At 52.7% G+C, this 19,663-nt stretch overlaps 7 protein-coding genes and 1 non-coding gene across 8 annotated transcripts; 3 read left to right on the plus strand and 5 right to left on the minus strand.

The window, feature by feature from the left end:
* Positions 1-102: 102 nt before the first annotated feature.
* Positions 103-1,637, minus strand: BU25DRAFT_26730 (uncharacterized protein). The gene has a single exon (XM_033701789.1). It carries the CDS (start codon positions 1,231-1,233, stop codon positions 265-267), a length of 969 nt encoding a protein of 322 aa, XP_033563287.1. The 5' UTR covers positions 1,234-1,637; the 3' UTR covers positions 103-264.
* A 1,416-nt stretch (positions 1,638-3,053) lies between these two features.
* BU25DRAFT_365187 (FAD dependent oxidoreductase) lies at positions 3,054-4,686 on the minus strand. The gene is made up of 2 exons (XM_033703812.1): positions 4,338-4,686; positions 3,054-4,257 (listed from the first exon to the last, which is right to left on the minus strand). Exons 1-2 carry the CDS (start codon positions 4,560-4,562, stop codon positions 3,262-3,264), a joined length of 1,221 nt encoding a protein of 406 aa, XP_033563288.1. The 5' UTR covers positions 4,563-4,686; the 3' UTR covers positions 3,054-3,261.
* A 288-nt stretch (positions 4,687-4,974) lies between these two features.
* On the plus strand, positions 4,975-5,918 carry BU25DRAFT_409562 (ADP-ribose pyrophosphatase-like protein). The gene has a single exon (XM_033706078.1). The coding sequence runs from the start codon at positions 5,069-5,071 to the stop codon at positions 5,717-5,719; it is 651 nt and encodes a 216-aa protein (XP_033563289.1). The 5' UTR covers positions 4,975-5,068; the 3' UTR covers positions 5,720-5,918.
* Positions 5,919-6,317: 399 nt separating this feature from the next.
* BU25DRAFT_420511 (glycosyltransferase family 2 protein) lies at positions 6,318-8,950 on the minus strand (the record flags this gene model as incomplete). Its single annotated transcript, XM_033708020.1, has 3 exons — positions 6,318-8,592; positions 8,639-8,805; positions 8,855-8,950. The coding sequence occupies 3 exons, from the start codon at positions 8,948-8,950 to the stop codon at positions 6,318-6,320; spliced, it is 2,538 nt and encodes an 845-aa protein (XP_033563290.1).
* Positions 8,951-10,561: 1,611 nt separating this feature from the next.
* Positions 10,562-10,912, minus strand: BU25DRAFT_420512 (uncharacterized protein; the record flags this gene model as incomplete). The annotated part of the gene is made up of 1 exon (XM_033708021.1): positions 10,562-10,912. The coding sequence occupies one exon, from the start codon at positions 10,910-10,912 to the stop codon at positions 10,562-10,564; it is 351 nt and encodes a 116-aa protein (XP_033563291.1).
* A 1,127-nt stretch (positions 10,913-12,039) lies between these two features.
* BU25DRAFT_409565 (nonsense-mediated mRNA decay factor) lies at positions 12,040-16,493 on the plus strand. Its single transcript, XM_033706079.1, has 5 exons — positions 12,040-12,280; positions 12,328-12,372; positions 12,424-15,681; positions 15,748-15,853; positions 16,071-16,493. Exons 1-5 carry the CDS (start codon positions 12,262-12,264, stop codon positions 16,075-16,077), a joined length of 3,435 nt encoding a protein of 1,144 aa, XP_033563292.1. The 5' UTR covers positions 12,040-12,261; the 3' UTR covers positions 16,078-16,493.
* Positions 16,494-16,968: 475 nt separating this feature from the next.
* BU25DRAFT_t55 lies at positions 16,969-17,064 on the plus strand. The gene has a single exon. It is a non-coding gene; the product is annotated as a tRNA-Asn (tRNA).
* An 890-nt stretch (positions 17,065-17,954) lies between these two features.
* On the minus strand, positions 17,955-19,290 carry BU25DRAFT_409566 (cytoskeletal adaptor protein saga). Its single transcript, XM_033706080.1, has one exon. It carries the CDS (start codon positions 19,258-19,260, stop codon positions 18,061-18,063), a length of 1,200 nt encoding a protein of 399 aa, XP_033563293.1. The 5' UTR covers positions 19,261-19,290; the 3' UTR covers positions 17,955-18,060.
* Between the last annotated feature and the right edge of the window lie 373 nt (positions 19,291-19,663).

Below are 19,663 nucleotides of genomic sequence, written 5' to 3' on the forward strand. Positions count from 1 at the left end.
GGGTTTGGTCTTGTTCTTTATTGGGTGAAGGTCTTTGTTCAGCCACATTTGATGTCTGAATCTCAAATGGAATCCTGGGTGCACTTGACTTCAGTGCGTGTTCCAGGTACCGATGAGATCATCTTGTGCTGCGATGTCTCTGATCAGAGGAGCGATGCTGCCCGCATTATCATGGAGTAGTAATCGTCAAGATCCCGAAGTTTGATCGTTCGTATGTGTGCAACGTGGCAAGTCGGCATAGTAGCCATATCGCACCCGAGGTGTTCAGCCACCCTTCTGCTTTCTTACAGTCCTCATCTGAGTGTCAATCCTGTTCATACTACTGCACTCGTCGAGGTAGAGCTCTTGCACAAGGTTCGTGCTACCGAACCATCGCTCGCCAAGACCAGCACCGGGCAGATGCGGTAACATTTGGGGTGATGCAGAACTCCATTTGGCTGAGTCGGCCTTCTCGAAATACTTGAGTGAGTTGATGGCCCATATCATTTCGGCATTGTCTTGGTAGTGCTCTTTCAGCCTCGTGCGTCGAATGTTTTTACGCGCATCGGCCTCGATCTCCTCCCATGATGATGGGAGCTCCGTCGATACTGGCTTGCTTGCTTTTGCTTTGCGAGTAGCGACTGCCTGATGGGTCGATCGATGGCTGCCCTGCCACTCCGCCCTCAAGTCTTCTAGTCGTGCTTGCTCACGGAAGAATAGCTCGAACATTCTACGCCAGTCTAATCGTATCCTGTACTCCTCGGCATCAACGACTAGGCCTGGAATGTGGGTATCGTTGACCACCTCGCCGATGCTTATCGTGTAGTTCGGCAACTCAGGCTTGCGCCTTTCAACATTTTCGTGCCACCTCTGCATGATGACAGCCTTTGTCTTATCCCTCATCCCAGCATCCACAACCTTGTGCCCACGAAAGTGTCCAGAGAACCATGCAATGCCTTCCTCATCGCCCTTGCCTAGGCGCTCGAATTCAAGTGAGATCGCAGGTTCGTGAGGCCCTCTCTTGCCGCCTAGGTTGTGCCTGTCCAACATAAACTCTATGTGAACATCTCCGAGAAGATTTTCGCTGAACGCGCGTTCAGCACATGCTTTTAGAGTGGGTGAAATGCGTCGACATGTGTTCCAAAGGTGCGAGAGGTCGAGGCAGTAACTGAAGATATTGATCCATATCTCAGGGGGGAGCGACGGGCAGAGAGGTTCACGAGCACGTGCGTATGGTGTTTTTGCGCGTGGCATCACGACGGCCGATGAAGAAACGGTCACATTATGGGTATTGACATGGACGAAGTTTGGGAGCGCGGAAGGCTCCAGCTGGATTCGTGAAATGTGACGTAAGCAAGTAGCGCGACCCAAAGAGGTCGCGTCCTTTTCGTTGCCCTCTTCGATGTCTCATCACGAGATATAAGTACATCCTTCAAACCAAAGTGTGTTTCCATACCCACGAAATGCTTACCCGTGGTCCTCTAATCATCCGAGAAGGATTTCTTTCCATTCCGGTTCTGAACCCGTGAGCAGACTTTTGTCGTCGATCATATCAAATCTGGATCAAACACTTATCGATAGGTGATCAGACCTCTCTGCTGTATGTGCCATCGTTCACAGACCACAGTGTGGTCTGTTTGCTGGCAAGTTATCAGATCAGATATGCTTGATTTGATTGTTAACAAGTCTGCCCGTGAGTCCTACTTTGACTAACTGCCCCAGGCATGTACGGACCGCGATTCCACTCTCCCATTCGATCATCATCGCATTCTATGCTCTTCCGTCAAGCTGCCAATCATTGCTGTTAAATTCAGAGCAAGATGGACTCCTGTATCTTCTTGGCTCTTCCACTCGATCATTAGAGGGGACATCTTTTGCGCAAACACTTTCACCCAATAAGTCTATGGCACAAAGGTATGGCCTTCAAAGCTCTCATTACAGACACGTTATAACTTCCGAATGACAGTGGCGAGAGGAAATCGGCACTACGGAAGAGTTCCTTACGGAGACTTCTCAGACAAGAGGCGCGATTCTCTGACGTGGAAGATTCGCCAACAGCTACGATGACTCCCATACTACCGGTCGACCAGCCTGAACTTGCAGGACTCGCAGGTTCATTCCCCATCTTTTCTTACGAAGAGATATACGAGCTGGAGCAACCCCTTCTCTGTCGTCATGACCCTTACATATCCCCGCTTCTTCGTCAGCCGGAAGCACGCAGGTGTCCTGTCTCACCATTCTCTCCTATCCACCTATTGTCGACGTTCCATATTGATTGTTCTTGTATTGTAGAAGTTCCATTGGCTGAGAGTCTGACATTGCTGACAACATTGTAGAATGCTCTGACAGTGAGCCCGTGGGGTTGGCAAGGTCATCGACTGTTTCTAACTACTTCCAGCAAGCTGTGATCTGCCCAGAGAAGTCTCTCGTTGCGTATCTAGGGGTAGCATCTACTCAACAAGCGGCAGAACCATTATGCCACGCCTCTTCGTTGCGCCGACCAGAAACCAGCTAGTTTCAATCTCTGAAGTCTTCTGTACCCCCAGCAACTTCTCCCAGCGACTATACTCCCCACATAACGATGACGTTCGCGACTCACGGTGCAGGCTCACCAAATCTGTTGGTACGAGCGGCGACATCTCCGCAAGCGTTACTTGAAGTCCCTTTTCATCACATTCACAACTCCAAAACGCAGTGCCTCTGCGCCACATCATCCGATCCCTGTCCGGGAGAAAATAGTACTTCCAGATCGTTCTCCGTTCGTTCTGAACGGCGTCTCGATATTCTACTCTTCCAAGACTCAATGCATCATTGCACTGCCAGGTTCCGGAGGTTTTGTCCAGCTTACCAACAGTTAACAGACCCGCTATATCTCTTTAAAAAAACCATGAACTCTAGTCATTAGTTCATACCAATTATACTCTTGTCACCAAAGCTCATCATCAACGAACGTTCTTTAGTGCACATCAAAGAAGATCAGCAAACGTGTGTCCACACCCACAACCCTTTCCGATTCTTGCACCACAGTCTACTTATCCGAATATCTCCATGCTCTCGTTTGCAGCACCCACCCTCTAACTCGCCTCTCGAACGCCGTCTAGCTGTATAGCAGATCTTCCACTACTACATTTCAAAATAGGACAAAGGTTGTGCGGAGGCCTATCGGGTCGATATACCTGATCCGTATCAACAAATAAACTTTCTAGCAGTTGTATCCTCTGAGACGTGGTCGAAAGCGCAGCCTGGAGGTATTGATACTTCTGGCACTACGGAGGTACCCTGTCAATTCAACTGTCTGTATAACAATCCCTCTACCTCCTCCGCAATCGCCAGGCTACTCGTGAGCCCCGGACTTTCCATGGCCAAGAGATTCACGAACCCCTCAAACCCCTCTTCCTTTACAATGTAGAAGTCCTGAAAGTCCTTGCCACTTGTTGCCGCCAGTCTGCCCAGCTTCGGTCGTATGCCAACGTAATCTGGTGCGATGGCATCCCTATCAATGCCGGGCAGGTACGTCTGGATGTCGTCGATTGCAGCCTTGAGGTTCTTGCTGTTAGGAGTGTAGTCGGTCGGCGATTCGGTCCACTCCACATCCGGTCCAAAGCGGACGCGGCCACCCATGTCGAGTGTGAGATGCGTGCCTAGCCCACCATGGCCAGGAACAGGGGCTGGATAGACCAGGGTGCTGGGTTTCGGGCGCGAGGACGAGTAGCTGAAGTAGCTTCCTTTTGCGTAGAAGGCTTTCCTTTGCCTGTTTTCGGGCAAGATCATATTCGATATCGCCACAGCATACAGTCCTGCAGAATTGATGATAGTCTCAGCCGTGATCGTTGTCTCCGCGCCATCGGGGCTCTTGGTCGTGATTTCCCATCCTCCACGTCCAGCATCTACAGGTTGCACGTTTACTACCTCACTCTGAAACGCGCACACGCCATCCTTGTTCTCGAAGTCACCTTCGAGGAACTGCATCAGGCTGTGAGAGTCGACAATTCCGGTTGATGAGCTCTCCAGTACGCCTGCTTCAGCGCGGACGTCTGGCTCTCGTTCTTTAGCTTCTTTGGTGGAGAGAAAGCGTGTTGGCACGCCAACGCTGGAGGCGAAGTCGTGGACTTTACTGATCGCATCGAACTGAGTAGAGTCTTGCGCTACGATCCATTTTCCTGTGTTGCGATGGGGAATGGATTGTTTTTGGCAAAGCTCGTACATCATTTCCTTGCCCCTCAGACATAGTTTTGTCTTAAGCGAATCGGTGCCATAGTAGAGTCCTGCGTGTATGACCTGATTGCTGTCAGCTTCTGTCGCAAGATCCAAAATACTATGTAATGATTTGGGGAACTGGGAAGGAAAGCTCACGTTACCTCGCTGTTTCTCGAACTCGTTTCTGTACCAACGGATCCGTGCTTTTCTATCAGTACTGTTGATGCGCCATCTCTTTCTTGCAGCTTCCGTGCGATAGCCAGTCCAACTACGCCACCACCTATGACTGCATGTGTGAAATCTGCATTCCTTCTTATGCTCGACGAGAACTGCCGATTTCCAGCTGTCTTCAAGAGGGTATTGGTGAAGGCACGTGTGGCAATCATCTCGAGTAACGATAGGCTTTGAAACCCGATGCTCAAGGCCTGGAAAACGAAGAAGTGCACAGAATCTCAGACAGGAACGACAACGCAAGGAATGAGGAATCAGCGGGCTCAATGTGTCGATGCTTATCAGGAGCAATTGCAGCTCAATTCGAGGTGACGTTACGCGATTAGTTCCCGCCGCTAACTCTTCATGCTGTAGTCTCTTTCTCAGGCTTAAGCATGGAAGTTCAAGACACGTGCTGCAATCTGTAAAGCCGCTATAGTAAACCCACATTTATTTGTTCTTTCCTTTTGGAAAATTCAGTTCGGCAACTGCGTCTTTGTCTACTGCGACTTTCTGCAAACCTAATCCGTTTACGTCATCGGCGATTGTAAGTCCGACTCATCCCACCATAGCTACATCACGACTTCACACGCCTCGAAATTTTAAACCCTTCCGCCCAACTTTCCTTTCTCCACTCACTAAGAATCGAGACAATCAGTCCTACCAACACCAAAAACACAAGATGGCCACCAAATCCAAAGCCCGCGTAACCGCCTTTACCGACCTCCCCTCCAGCGAGGCCAAATGGGTCAAACTCCAGAAAATCGACTACATCGACGCCAAAGGCGTCTCACGTGTGTGGGAAGTCGCCTCGCGCAAGACACGCGGTAAAGCCGGTGTCGACGCCGTAGCAATGGGAAACATAATCTACCACCCCAGCAAACCCCCCTCCACAATCGTGGTTCTGCAATTCCGCCCACCCGTGGAAGCAACAACCGTCGAGTGGCCGGCAGGCCTCATCGACGCGAATGAGCAGCCCGAGGAAGCCGCTGTTCGAGAGTTGTATGAAGAGACCGGGTACCGTGGCAAGGTAATCAGTACGAGTCCGGCGGTGGCAGCAGACCCAGGAATGACGAATGCGAACATGTGTTTGTGCATGATGGAGGTGCACTTGAAAGAGGGCGAGCCGGAGCCGGAGCAGCATCTGGACGAAGGTGAGGATATTTTGCGGATCAATGTGCCGTTGGCGGAGTTGTATGAGAGGCTGGAGGGATGGGCGAAGGAGGGATATGTTATTGCTGCGAAGCTGTATCATTGGGCGGCGGGCGTGCAGTATGCGATGGATCATCCTGAGTTGTTTAAGAAGATTGATCAGCCTGGTGCTGGGCCTTGACTTTAAGCCCGCTTGTAGTGGAGAACCAACATCTGAATGTACCTGATGTTATTGGGGCTGTGGAGCGTGGAGGCATTCCGTGTTCTCCGAGTACGCTCGCAAAGACATCACATCAATGCATGGAATGCGTTAGTGATCTGTAGTGCACGGTGCTTAGTCTCAGAGGCAATGTAGAACAGAACAGTAAAGTCACACGCAATATACACATCTTTGGGGTAATCATTGAATTCAACCCTTAGGCCTCTAAACATTAAGCGCAGGATTCTCTCAGGCTCTCACATATGTACCACAACACAACGCTCGTTCGAAATAATGGTAGTGAGTGAACCAGTCATAATCTACAGTCAAAGTCGTATCCAACCAAGCCAAACCACACCGTCGCCCATGAACAACTGGGTGAATAAAGATATGTGTACATTAATGAGATAATGCAAGGGATTGCAGTATGTCGGTCGCTCGAACGCCAGTTACCCTGCTCTATGCAAGGGATGTGAAAAGTCAAACTGCTATTGAATGTATGGAAACGCCATCATCCACGTCCAGATTTTTGATGCGTAGATGCGAAAGTAGATTGCTAATCAAAGGAAAAAGGTCGTGTTTATTTGCGGTCCTTAGTGAGGCGCTTGCGCTTCTTCGAATCTGTAGAATCGCTTCTGCTGTGGCCCATGGGGGCAGGTGATACATCGCGCATCAAGCTGCTGTTCTGGGGTTGTTGCATCTCGAAGCCAAGCTCATCGCCCGGTGCACTCCTGTAGCTTTCTTGTGCGAGAGGACTGCGTCCCTGACGGTTTGAGCCGTTAGAGTCACGGTTGTTCTGCTGGCTGTATGCAGCCTTGGGCGCCGCCAGATCGCCCTGTCCGTACTCGGCGGAAAGTGGCGATGTATTGCTCTGGTTGCGGTATTGTTGGGGCCTCTGCTGCTGCTGCTTGTCGTAGACAGAGTCGCTGGAAAGAGACTCGACCGACTCCGTGTAACCACCCTTTCCGGAGCTCATGCCAACTTCGTAAGGTCCTTGTTGACGGTGCTCCTCGAAGAAAGCACCACCAGCAGGCTTCTGAGTCTGCTGAGTCTTGTGGTAGATGCGAGCATCCTCAGGGTCCATGAAGGATTCGACACGACGCGGCATGTAGACGGAGTTGTTGGCGGAAGTGCCCGAGGTGAACGAGTCCATGGAAGAGCGGGGGTGCAGAGGAACATGAGGAGCGTTAGGGTCGCGGGGTGCCATGTTGGGGAAAGTAAGACCAGAGTCGTTTCCTTGCTGGTACCAGCCGTTGGGCAGCCGCTCGGCAGCGGCGAAGCGTCCCTCCATATCGGCGGTAGGCTGCAGGGGAACGGGGCCGGGGCGGTTCTTTTGAGCTTCGGCGGCGGCCTTGAAGGTCTCAGGGACAACGTTAAGATCATCGCCCTGAGCTTCGGCCTGCTCAATAGCCTCCTGAGGAGAGACCTTGGCGTCAGCAGTACCGGCATCAGCACGGGGTCCACCCCAAGTACGTTGACCAGCAGTGAAGATACCGTAGACCATGTAGACCCAGTTGAAGAAGGGGTTGACAACGAACATAAGAGGGTAAAGCATGACCTTGTAACGACCGAGCTTGGCACCGAAGTAGATCATGAGAAGCCAGTTGAGTCCGAGAGAAATGGCAATGAAACCGACGGGTAGGTTGGCGATTTTCTGCGAGGTCGAGATGAGGGAGATGACCAAGATGAAGAAAAGCAGGGCGGTGGTACGGATAGTGTTCTGCATGAAACGAACGATCAGCAGGATGGGGTAGCGCTTCCACAGACGGATATCTGTCAACATGCAAACTTCGTTGGTGATAAAACCCAAGAACCATCGGCGACGCTGCTTGAGCAGCGAAGAGTAGGTTTGCACAGCCTCGGTCTTGCAGAAAGCTCCGGTGTTCATCTGGATCTGGTATCGTTCCTGGGCGCCAATCATGAACAAGTGAGTCAACCAACGATCCTCGCCCAAATGGCACTTGCCGTAATCGAAGAGGTCGTCACACTGTTCAGCCTTGTCGGCAAAGTAGTACTTGGCCATCTTACGGAAGGCAGAGAATCGCAACATGGTAAGGGCACCGGGAAGACAGGTGACGGCACCGCATCCAGATTCGACAGAACGCTCGAAAAGTTGACCGTGAATGTACTCCATATCCTGAAGCAGGGTGATGAGCGAGTTCTTCTCTGTGGTAGATGTAATGACACCGGTCTGGGCCAACATGTTCTTCTTAGAGCCAGGCTTGAGTTCCATTTCGTACATGAAGTTTTGGATGCAGGACTTGTCGAGGATACAATCGGAGTCGATGAAGAGCACAAACAGGTTGTCGTTGCGCTTGAGGTACTCGGTGTAGATCTTGTCGATGAGCTTGAAGGTCCTCTTCTGGCAATGACGCTTACCACCGTGGGGGAAACGAGAGATGGTGATACGGCAGCTACGGTAGATGACATCGATGGACTTGGGGTACGAGTCCAGGGTGAGGGGTACACCGAGTTTCTCGATGGTGTTCAAGTAGAGTTCGTCTTCCTGGTCTCCGTCGAAGGACAGGAAGATGTGCAGGCAGGAAGGGGGGTACTCGCAGTCGACGAGCGAATCGCACGTTCGCAGAAGAATCTCCGGAATTTCCTTGTAGCAGGGCATGACAATGACGACCTTGGGGGCAGAGGCCTCATCGAGCACGGTTTTGATCCTCCTAGCGCGGCCGACGGAGTGGGTGACGAGTTGGTAAACGCAGAACAACCACGGGACTGTCAAGAGACCAGCAAATGACCAGAAAGCAAACCATTGGAGGAAATCGACCATCTCCTGGGGGAAGTATTTGACGACCTGGGCGGGCAGAGGAAGCGTGACGACCATGATGGGCAAGAAGATGGCACTGGTGGAATTAGCAATGCAGCGGGTCGCAGGATAAGATTACATACCGGAGACAGAAGAAGAGGATACCGAAGAAGATCGCCAGCAGTCGAACACTCATGGACTCAGCCTTCTGGAAGACCTTGACCAGACAGTATGTGAACGCGGCAACCCAGAGAAACCATTCGAGCAAAGCAGCAATCATGACACCGCCGACAATAGCTACGTAGACAATCTGTTTCTGTTAGCTATGTTGCTCGATATGGAAGATCGAGCCAACTCACGTCCTTGACCGGCCATGGGTCGGTGATATCTGGAATGTCGCCCGAGTCTGCCCTAGACACAAGGGCCCGGACGACGGGTCCCATTTGATCCCACATCGTAGAGAAGTATTAACCGTATATGTTCGTTTCGAGGTCGTTAGGTGGGGTAAAGCGAGTGCAGGCAGAAAGCTCTAGCTTAAGCTGCCAAAGGTGTGTCGAGAGCCGCTCGGTGAAACGAGGGTGCTGGAACACACTGGATGCGGGTGCAGCAGTGGGTGACTAAAAGCCACGTTCAGAAGTCGAGAGGCGAGCGCGGTATGAGGCAATTGACTTGCTCAGGCAGTCCCAGTGCGGTGGAGAGCTGGACGGGTGACACAGCGCACGCTCAGGACGAGTCGTTGCACAGCGCTAGAGAATCGAGGCAGGAACCGAGGGTGTACCGAGGGTGTAGACGAGAAGATGCAGTCCCAAAAAAGACAGAGGCTGATTCAGCTGGCACTTGAATTGTTGAGTTCGGCGTTGTCGATATTGACTGCTACGCCGGTGCTTGTTGGGCGGGTAAATGTACCTCCTGAACAGGCAGGTAAACGAGTGTGAGGGGTCGAAGGAAGAAAGAAGTGAGCTGTTCAGGACAATGTCATCACAGATGCCGCACGCAAGGGAAACAAGCTGCAGGTTCTGGGGGGAGGTGCGCCTGGAAGAGGGAAGGGAATTCGCTGCACGAGGGGGTCGGTTTGGTTTGTACAGGCACGAAAGCGCGGAAACGCTAGGGCCCACCGCAGACTTCACCCAAAGTGTCATCGTGTCTCTGGGCGTGGTGAAGTCTGCGCAAGTGTGCTGGATCATCGCAGGGGGGCTCCCTACTGATTCGGGCAGGCAGGCCGCCTCCCCTTCTCCAAACCGAGAGCTTGACACGGGGTGCTGGCCGTCTCGCTCGGTGTGAGTGGTTCAGTGCGCAAGAGCTCCACGCCGGCGAGACCTAATGCAGCCTCGCGACCTATTTTAGGACGACGCCCCCGTACGCTCCTGGTCGTTCTGTTTGACGATGCTCCTGATCGTCCTTGTTGTGCCTCTGCAGTTTCTCCCTTTGTTGCGCGAACATTGGTAGTCTAGGCGGCCACGCTGCCTTTGGGCCAACGACTACAAAGGCAGCAGCACGGCAAACACTGCAGATGACAGCCTACTCGGCGACAAGGCACTCAAACCTGCTCCTGCACGATGAACGCTCACTGCAGGATACGCTCCAATGGCATCATGGCGCGCAGGAATTTCGCCTTCCCTGCCGCCTTTCCGCTGCACGTTTCATTGCCAAGAACGCACGCTGGCCTTGCACAAGAGTCTGCTGACATAATGTTTACAGCCAATAGGACCGCGCATGCGCCTCTGCCATCACGTTCCCTCTTTCGGGCTTTCAAGCTTCACGGCAGGGGCTTGCTGTCACCCGTCATTGAAATTGAATACGAGCGGACGGAGCAGCACGTTTGCCCTCCCCTATTCTTCTTCGGTGCCGCCACAGTGAGCGCTAAGAGAAGCTAGAAAAAGTAACACGAGCATTCGGTGGAGACATTGGAGAGGGCCCGCAACTCCACGAAGAACGGCGCCCTCAACATCGAGCGATGAGATGAGGTAACATGATTCCCCTGCCGAGCGGCCTCTTGCCGTGACACACGCAGTTCCGCCACCTGCGAGCCTAAACATGCAGCGGTGCACTTCTATGCTTCCTGCATCTCACTCAGCCTTCCAGAACAGATCTTCAATACGGACCTGCCGTCCCGCGAGGCTAAGTAGACGGCTGGCAATCGATAAACAGGACATGTCGTGGTCCCACAGGCTTGGGATCTGGTCGTGCGTGTCCAAACTGCCGATCTCTTCGGTACGGGATGCAATGTTGGCAATCTTCTTTCCATGAATAGCATCGCAGATCTCTATAACTGGTAGATGCGTCGCAAGGCTGAGATTGAAGCCGACATCACCTCTCGTATAACCTTCGCCTTCATCGCCTTCATCGCCTTCATCGCCGTCATCGCCTTCATCGCCGTCATCGCCTGTCTTAATCGCCTTTCGCAAATTGTGTTTCATCTATGCACATGAGTCGACGTCGTTCATCCATAGCGCTACGCCCGCTGGTGTTAAAGCCGCGGCAAATCTAAGCTCACCGTTTTACCCCTGAACCACAGTTTGACGTCGCTCGAACTCTAAAAGACCAAGACTACAAGTCTGTTTGTCTCAACCACTCACGAACGATGCTGCTTTTAAGGTGCAACAGGGTTGCCTATGAACAAAGGACAAATCGTGGAGTTAGGCGCGCCACTCTTCGCTCCACATTGCCCCTTTGACATGAACTTCGGCTGCTGTGCATTTGTAATTTGCAGACAGTAGAAGCGCCAAGGATCGCTGTAGGGAAAAGGATACAAGCAATGGACGCGACTCATCGCCCCTTTTTGCGTTGAGGGAATTACCCCGAGATACCGAAACAGCAAATGCTATGTGCAGCACTTGCAGATGTTGAAGGCAACGTTCTTTTATGGCTCGAGTGATGTTGGCTGCAGTCGCTATGGCTGGCTGACTTCTGCACTCGATGCCGGCCCGTAGACAACAAGCGCCGCATCTCCATGACCTGCATGTACGCGCCGTTAAAGACGAGAACTTTGTTCAGACTCCAGAATCGCGCACTATCTTCCCCAGGCCCTACCCCTGCACTGCTCGGTCCAATATCCTACAAGTTGTATAGTTCAATGAGGACTGCAGTGCATACCAGCACGGTCAAGCACCAAGCGAGAATAACACAGCAGTTTGCGATTCCCCTGTTAGAGACACCGTCCATGCAGTCAAATGTCATGGAGATGGTAAAGCATATCAACGATAAACTGGAAACCTTGTGCATGTATCTTACAGCATGTTCGTCGAATATTGACCAACCGAACGCTGAATGACCTGCCATTCGAGAAGGCCGCTAGCAGCATGAATCTCACGCCCATACTCTCTTCATAGCACTTGGAAAAATCCTAGAAGAGGCAGTGACGTTAATGAGAAGACATCAGAGCTCTGCAACACCCAAGTCTGGAGGTCTCCACAGCTGCATTTCACGGTGAAGTTGTCGAACAGTGAAGACTTGAGCACCCAACCAACCACGTCTGCTTATGTCATCATTTTCGGCGAATGACGCTACATCCCGGCAAGAACGACGGACTGTTCCTGCAGACAAACTTCAAACAACCCAACTTGTGTAACCGCGTAAACACCCCGCCTTGCTTTGCTGCTGCTCCGCGCAAACGATTGCTTCGCCGTGAGCTTGCCCGCGCTGCGCTCGATCCAATGCTCGCAGACGTCGCGCCCGACATAGCTCCGATATTCCATGTGCGCGTATCATAGCCGATCCGTGCTATCAACATCCGCCCCTCCACCACTGAGGGACTACCTACCCCACCATGGAAAGGCCCAGGAAGCGTACGTGTGGCTTTTTGAAGAAGCTACATCTTACTAACAGCAAGAAGGAGAGCTTCGTGAGCTCAATTTTCGCGCGTGGGATGGCGAGCAAGGTCAGTGTCCAAGTGCGCCCCCACCAGTTCCCATACTCACGCGTTATACAGATGTGTTCCCCGTACAAGGCTCGCTCGACTCGTCCATGAAGAAGAACACCGCCTTTATCAAGCGTCTCCGAACTGCCATCAATGCGTCCTCCCAAACTCAATTCCTTCAAGAGATCCGCACTCTGTCCCTGCACAAGTACCTCTCCGAGATTATCTCAGCATGCTACGAAGGCCTCTGCAAGCTCAAGACCCCCGGTGAGATCGCGACCGGTGTCGAAATCATCAGCGCACTTCACCAACGCTTTGGTCCTGCCGAGTTCACTGGATATATTGGCTGGTATATTGGAAGGGGACTGGCAACACCGGACAAAGCACACCTCAAGACGCTGTCACAGGAAGTGCGCGACCGAGAAGAGAAGGAACGTTTGGCTCGTCAGCGCGTGCTTCTACGTGTGGCTACCGAACTCTGGCTGGTAGGAGTGTTGCGAAGCCTGGATGACGTTGCGCGACCTGAAGAGGCGGGGAAAAACAAGGACAATGGCAAGCTCGGGGAAACATCTACCAAAACTAGGGCGCGTGTAGAGAACGCCGATGCAGAGCCGTTCCCCTTGGAAGTGCTGAAGGACATGCTCGGCCACGACCGCGAGCACGTCAACCTGCCACTGGTGGTCATCTTCGTTAAAGCCTTCGCCTGGGATATTCTTGGTGCTAGGACATCGTCTGTTGAGGGTCGGAAGACAGTCAACGAGGATGGTACGACAACCGGTGACAAGAATGAGGACACCTCGGCCACTGAGGACGATGACCAGCCCAGCAAAGACCCGCCTATCATTGCTCCCGATCTACAACAGCGTTTTAAGAACATCTTCACGCGCTATTTTGAAGATGTCAAAGCACATTTGCTACGAGACCAGAAGCATCTTGCATCTCAGGGCCGCAAGAACGCCGAAGCCTATGTGAAGTCTGGAGAGGTCTTCGAAGACCGTCAGGCAAACTACGAGAAACAGTTGAAGGCACAAGAGCGGTTGGTAGCCAATGCTCAGTTCATGGCTGATGCACTGGGTGTGGACATGCCCGACCTGAAAGAGAAGGACAACTCTGCAAATGCTGGGGACGGATCCATCGGTCTGATCAAGGCTGGAGAATACCTGCGCGGCCGTAGTGACGGACCAGGAATCTGGGAAGACGAGGACGAGCGCCGCTTTTACGAGAACCTGATCGATTTGAAGGACCGAGTCCCTGGCATTTTACTTGAGGATGCCAAAAAGAAGAATGTCGACACCAACGAGCAGGTCGGAAAGCGCATCGAGGCGAAGGTAGAGACCGCTGAGAAAGAGGCCACAGAGGCACTCAAGGTCGCAGATGCCGACGACCAGTCTACTGCCATTGCAAACAAGTCTGTTGGTACGCAGGTAGATGCAGTCCTTGCCCGCCTTCCAGAGCTCAACACCAAGGATGCGGTGGACCAAACCGCAATCGATTTCTGTTTCCTCAACTCGAAAGCATCACGCAACCGTCTTATCAAGGCTGTACAAGATATCCCCAAGGGTCGATCCGACCTGCTACCGATCTACTCCAGGTTGATTGCCACACTCGCCAAATACATGCCCGACGTTGCCCAGGGCCTCGTATCCTACCTGGATGATGAGTTCCGAAGCCTGCAGCGACGCAAATCGAAGGACTTCCTAGGACAAGTGCGTACACAAAATGTGCGCTATCTTGCAGAGCTGACCAAATTTGGCGTCGTTCCTGAGCACGTCATATTCCACTGCCTCAAGGTCAGCCTGGATGACTTCTCGAGGATGAACATTGAAATCATCTGCAACCTCCTTGAGAACTGCGGACGGTACCTCCTCCGCAACCCAGATACATCACCTCGCATGGCCTCGTTCCTTGAAACACTCCAGCGCAAGAAGGGCGCTCAGGTGCTTGGCCAGCAAGAGCGCATGCTGATTGAGAACGCGATCTATTACGTCAATCCACCAGAGCGTGCAGCTATCGAGCAAAAGGAGCGGACACCGGTCGAACTGTTCTTGCGCAAGATCATGTATCAGGATCTGGCTCGCCGCACCCTAGATAGAACTGTCAAGCAGATTCGCAAGATGCACTGGGAAGAGGAAGAGGTGGTGAACTTTCTGCACAAGATTTTCTCCAAGCCTGGCAAGATCAAGTACAGCAATATCCACTTGTTGGCTGTCATCCTCGGCACCATTCATCGCTACCACCAGGACTTCGCCATCGCCGTTATCGACGATCTTCTGGAATCCATCACATTCGGCCTTGAACTGAACGACTTCAAGTTCAATCAGCGCAGGATCGCAGAGGTCAAGTTCCTTGGCGAATTGTACATATATCGACTCGTCGATTCACCTCTTGTGTTCGACACACTGTACAAGTTGCTGAACTACGGATGGCAGGGTGGGTACGCTCGTCCGGATTTGTACAATCCATTAGATCTGCCAGATGACTACTTCCGCATCCGCCTTGTTTGCAATCTTCTCGAGACATGTGGCATGTACTACGACAAGGGAGCAGCGAAGAAGAAGCTCGACTTCTTCCTCACATATCTGCAATACTACGTATGCACCAAGGAGGCTCTGCCGATGGACGTAGAGTTCATTGTGCAGGACGCTTACGCTCTCGTTCGCCCCCAGTGGAAGCTGATTACCGATCTGGACGAAGCATCTCGCGTCTTCGGTGAGGCTGTCAAGCAGAACTACCAAACAACGGCGGCTGACAAGCCTGCTGAGCCCGAAGATGAGGAGGAATCTGCTTCTGACGACGATATAGACGGCCCTGAGGACGATGATGTGGTCATACCCGAAGGCGAAGACAAGTCGTCTGACGAGGACGAGGAGGATTCTGATGAGGACGAGCCTGTCAAGCAGAACCTTTCTGATGACGAGGAGGAGCACATTGTTGTGACACGTCAAGAGGAGGAGCGCGATCCCGAAGCGGAAGCCGACTTTGATCGAGAGCTTGCCAAGCTCATGTCTGAGAGCGCTGACTCCCGCAAGTACGACCGCAAGCCTGTGTTCGACGTGCCTCTGCCGATGCGCCGTGCTCGTGAGGCAACGACTAACCCTGAAGACGGCGTGAGCGAAGCTCCCGTCCCTGCTGCACCATCTAACACAGTCAAATTCTCACTCCTCAGCAAGCGTGGAAACAAGACGCAGACGCGATCAATTGACCTGCCCTCTGACTCGACCTTTGCCGTTGCCATGCGTAACAAGCAGCAGGCTGAGAAGGAGGAGCAGCAGCGCATCAAGAGCCTCGTTCTAAACTACAACGAAGCTCGTGATGACGTCGACGACACTGGTGAATCACCATTCTCTTACACCCTCTCGCCTAATACCAATAGAAAACGTACTGATACTCAGCAAGGTCTGGACAAGACCCCTAATCCGTATGCGCAGCCGCGTCTCGACAAGGCTGGCAATAACCGCAGCAATCAGCGTGCCAGGAAGCTGCAACTCAGCGATGTTAATTGGTATGGTCCCCCTTCGTCTCTCCAGCAGCGGTGTGTTACGAAGCCGTCCACGTCGGCTGTATCGAAACCATAGGAGGTCGATCAGAGCCGGCGTGAGAACTTCTACACTCCGCCTTCTCGCAAGCAACTTCGACGTTTGACTTGACCTATGCTGTTCAATCGGCACTTTCATCGACATGGCTAACCACAAGGCCCGCTATGGGCGACTGATACGCAGGACTTGATCACACACTATGATGCCACAGACAGCACCCTCAACGAAACATCCTTGAACGATGAACACTGCTTTTGACATCTGATAAGGCACGCTAAGCATGTCATAGGAAGTACTGGGGTGAAGCTCCTGAGACTCCTTGACGACTCTGCGACCGCCAAGTCTAGCCCTTGCTAGGTCTCCGGCCACGCGCCTGTCAATGCAACGCCCAAGCTACCGTCTGTACGACCGCACAGCACTGTGCAGCTCGCTAACCCATGGAGGACGTGCATGCATCGGCAGTGATATGGAAGCATGGGTGACGGCAGTCACAGCTGGTACTTCGACTACCTGTGTTGGCTTGGGGGACAACAGCACAAATGGACGAAGAGTACACAATGCACTCTTCCGCCATGGCATATGGTTCTTAACTTTATTACAATCGACCACAGTCATTACCGGCATACGCTCCGTCGCCCACTCATACCCGTGATCTCGATGTTTCAACGTGCAACCAAGCTCATGTGTCGACGGTGCAGCCAGGGGCATGAGATGATCATGACCAAGGTCATGTCAGGTACTACCTGTGTTTTTCTTCCTCACATACTAACACCCAAGTTCTAGTATATCACCCGCCGGTGCTGTAAATCCACGCCCACCATTGTTGGCATGTTCCTCCATCCCAGACTCAGAACGCACCCCACCACGCCATCGGCCGCATGCATCAGAGTTTTCGTCCCAACCCCACATTGTCCTCCACATCAACCCTCTATCTTACTTGAAACCACTATCAACACCCGAGCCCCTTCTCGGCTTGCCCATGTCTCATCCTCTCGTTTACATTTCACTATATAAATATTGCTTTTATCTGAAATACCATCAAAAGTCGTGGCGCAACCACCAACTTGGCTTTATAAGTTGATCCTCCGTGGCGCAATTGGCTAGCGCGTCTGACTGTTATCCGCATCTCGCTTGATTGCATATCAGGAGGTTGAAAGTTCGAGCCTTTCCGGGGGAGATAACAAGTATCATTTTTTTGCACTTATGTACTCGCTTATCTTGTAGAGACCTTGGTTGTAGTGTTTGTGTGGTTTGTGGGGCCTGAGACTTTCTCCCTTTGGTGCACCTGCTTGCGGTCGGTGTGGTGTGGTGGAGATTGGGCGACTACTTTTGGCCGGCGGGGCAATGGGGGCCCTAGGATGTTGGGATAGATCTCGCGGTGCAGTGACGGTCTACATACAGAGGGTTCCGGTGTGTATACGAGGTCTTCACAGGCCTTGCAGAATCACTGTAGTCCTGTCGTGTGTTTTTTTTATTAGAGGCGAGGCAGCCTGCAAATTTGCGTGACGTACCTCTTGTTGTTCTAAAGACCATCAATCGTGTCTGAGGAGATGCGGTGAACTGATTGCATGACAAGCACTAATGTGCGATACTCAAATGTCATGTTTTCCGTGCTGCCCAAATGCTGTTATGGATGGGATGCTGAGGATGCGAAGTCGATCCCACTATGCCAGGATGGCAGACCTCGTCTTGGGAGTATTTCGTCCGGTGCAAACCCGGGGGGTTCTGTTTTGGACATCACCGGCAACTTGAACACACGAGAAAACCCACAGCGCCGTGGCCACAACGCTAATTCGGCTGGAACCTTGAGTCTCGGGGGTTGATGTATCATGATAAGGATTTGTGAATTTTGTTCGTCCAAGGTGACATCTGGAAATGCGTGTCGTCGAAGAGCGACTGACATCCATATCGCGATGCTAACCGGTTGTATCTGTGTCGAGGTATGGACTCACGACTGCATAGCCGATATCAAGGAACAAGCCATGTTTGATAGCTGGTTAGACAGTTTGTCTAGAAAGCGTGAATGTAGACGCTAGCTGTTTGCGGGGGAAGTAGTTGGGGCATGTGGTCTTGAATGATGTCTTATTACTGCTCACTGTGTTGTCTATGCACGCAACGTCTCCCTCTGCCGCTTGCTCATACAAGATCGTTCAGGCATCAAGCTTCGCTCAGCTCACCGCGCCTTCTCGTCATCAATCTGCCGTCGAAGATCTTCGAGCACCTCATGTCGCCTCTGGAGGTGGCTTTCCAGCCCCTCGACCTGCTCCTTCACAGTATCAATCTCCTCTCTGATCCCCCCGAGCCCCTTCACCGCACCACCCTCATCATTGTCCAAATCCCTCAGCACGTTCCGTTTGTAGTCCAGCAACGATTCGAGCTCCCTCTTCACCAGCGCAGGCGTACTATCCTTACTCCGCCCGTGTCTCCGGTTCTGTGCCTCCTTCTCCACATCCGCAATCTTCCCCTCCAATTCCTTCAACTGCTTCTTCAAGCGCACCTCCTCCCAGTCCTCCGTCGTCCGGCCGCCGAAATCCGTCCCCTTGGCGCGCGCGCCGTAGTTTGCTGCGCGGTCGCCAACGCCCAGACGCGTCAGGTACGCGTCGCCGAATTTTGCTTTGCGGCCCGTTGCGGTGTTATCGTCGTTGCTGGTTGCCCAACGGTTCTGGCTGTGGTTGATGTCGTAGTCGATATGCGCCTTCTCAAAGCTGCTTCTTAGACTCGGGGGCACGGATCGGGGGACGCGGTACCCTTCACTCCGCTGATTGAGGATGTGCAGGAATGCAAGGGTTGCGTCCTTGCCCACGCTCTCCCTCGCCTTGGGATTAACCAAGTTCCACGCAAACCGCACATCTGAGTCGGGCACATTATCGAGGCTGTCGAACAGCCCGTTGAGGCTCTCGAACGATATGTTCCCGTGCGAATCGCGGTTCGCAGTATATATCTCTTCGTATTTCGATTTGTCGCTCGGCGACATGTACCAGTCAAACCCATCCCTCAAGCCCAACGTCTCATCCTCATCCTCCACCGGTTCGAACTGCTGGCCCCCGCTCAGCGCCCGCGTAGCCTGCACAAGATGCGCCTTGCTCTCCGGGACCAGCCAGTCTGGCAGCGTCTGCGGGACGTCAGAGGACACGCCGTTGATCAGGTCAAATATGAGCCGCATCGCGACGCAGAACTCCTCGAAGTCGAGCTTGCCGTCATTGTCGACGTCGGCCAGGTCCCACACGCGCTCGAGCTGGTCGTCACGCAGGTGCGAGTTCTTGAGCACGGGGGCGGCTTGCGCGCCGTCAAGGTGCGTGCCGCCGTTGGATAGCGAGCTGAAGATCTCCCAGTATTTCTCGATTTCATCTTGTTCGATGCGGTTTGGCGGCATGGTGGGCGGTGGGGGGTGTGTTTGGTGCTGGGAAGTGGGTTGGAGCTGCGGAGATGGCGGAGGTCGCTGTGGAGCTTGGCTGGACAGGGGCAACGCATACAACACCGATTCAACACCAATTCAACAAAATCGTCTTCCATAGTCTCAGACTCAGATAGGACGTTAAACCAATCAATCAACACCAATTCAACACCAATTCACACCAGTACGTTCGACCAAATGGTAGCACAGTCTCGAATTACTATATAGTCTCCATCATTATCTGTACCATCGATGCCAAATCCAATGCAATCAGACTCCGACCTTGCAAATTCCCTTGCAGGTCCCCAATGTTTTCCCTATATCATGCGCCGGAGAAAGGAGCGACTATCTGCAAAGACATCGTAGTTCCGCTGAGGAGACA

Source organism: Macroventuria anomochaeta, assembly GCF_010093625.1.
Source record: "Macroventuria anomochaeta strain CBS 525.71 unplaced genomic scaffold BU25scaffold_11, whole genome shotgun sequence".
NCBI classification, from domain to species: domain Eukaryota; kingdom Fungi; phylum Ascomycota; class Dothideomycetes; order Pleosporales; family Didymellaceae; genus Macroventuria; species Macroventuria anomochaeta.

Excerpts from the sequence above, each read along its gene's own strand:
- BU25DRAFT_26730 (XM_033701789.1), bottom strand. The coding sequence starts at position 1,233 with ATGCCACGCGCAAAAACACCATACGCACGTGCTCGTGAACCTCTCTGC.
- BU25DRAFT_409565 (XM_033706079.1), top strand. Across the intron at positions 12,373-12,423 it reads CGCGTGGGATGGCGAGCAAG|ATGTGTTCCCCGTACAAGGC; the intron begins GTCAGTGTCCAA and ends CGCGTTATACAG. Across the intron at positions 15,682-15,747 it reads TGATGACGTCGACGACACTG|GTCTGGACAAGACCCCTAAT; the intron begins GTGAATCACCAT and ends ATACTCAGCAAG.
- BU25DRAFT_365187 (XM_033703812.1), bottom strand. The coding sequence starts at position 4,562 with ATGATTGCCACACGTGCCTTCACCAATACCCTCTTGAAGACAGCTGGA. Across the intron at positions 4,258-4,337 it reads CGAGTTCGAGAAACAGCGAG|GTCATACACGCAGGACTCTA; the intron begins GTAACGTGAGCT and ends GACAGCAATCAG.
- BU25DRAFT_409562 (XM_033706078.1), top strand. The coding sequence starts at position 5,069 with ATGGCCACCAAATCCAAAGCCCGCGTAACCGCCTTTACCGACCTCCCC.
- BU25DRAFT_409566 (XM_033706080.1), bottom strand. The coding sequence starts at position 19,260 with ATGCCGCCAAACCGCATCGAACAAGATGAAATCGAGAAATACTGGGAG.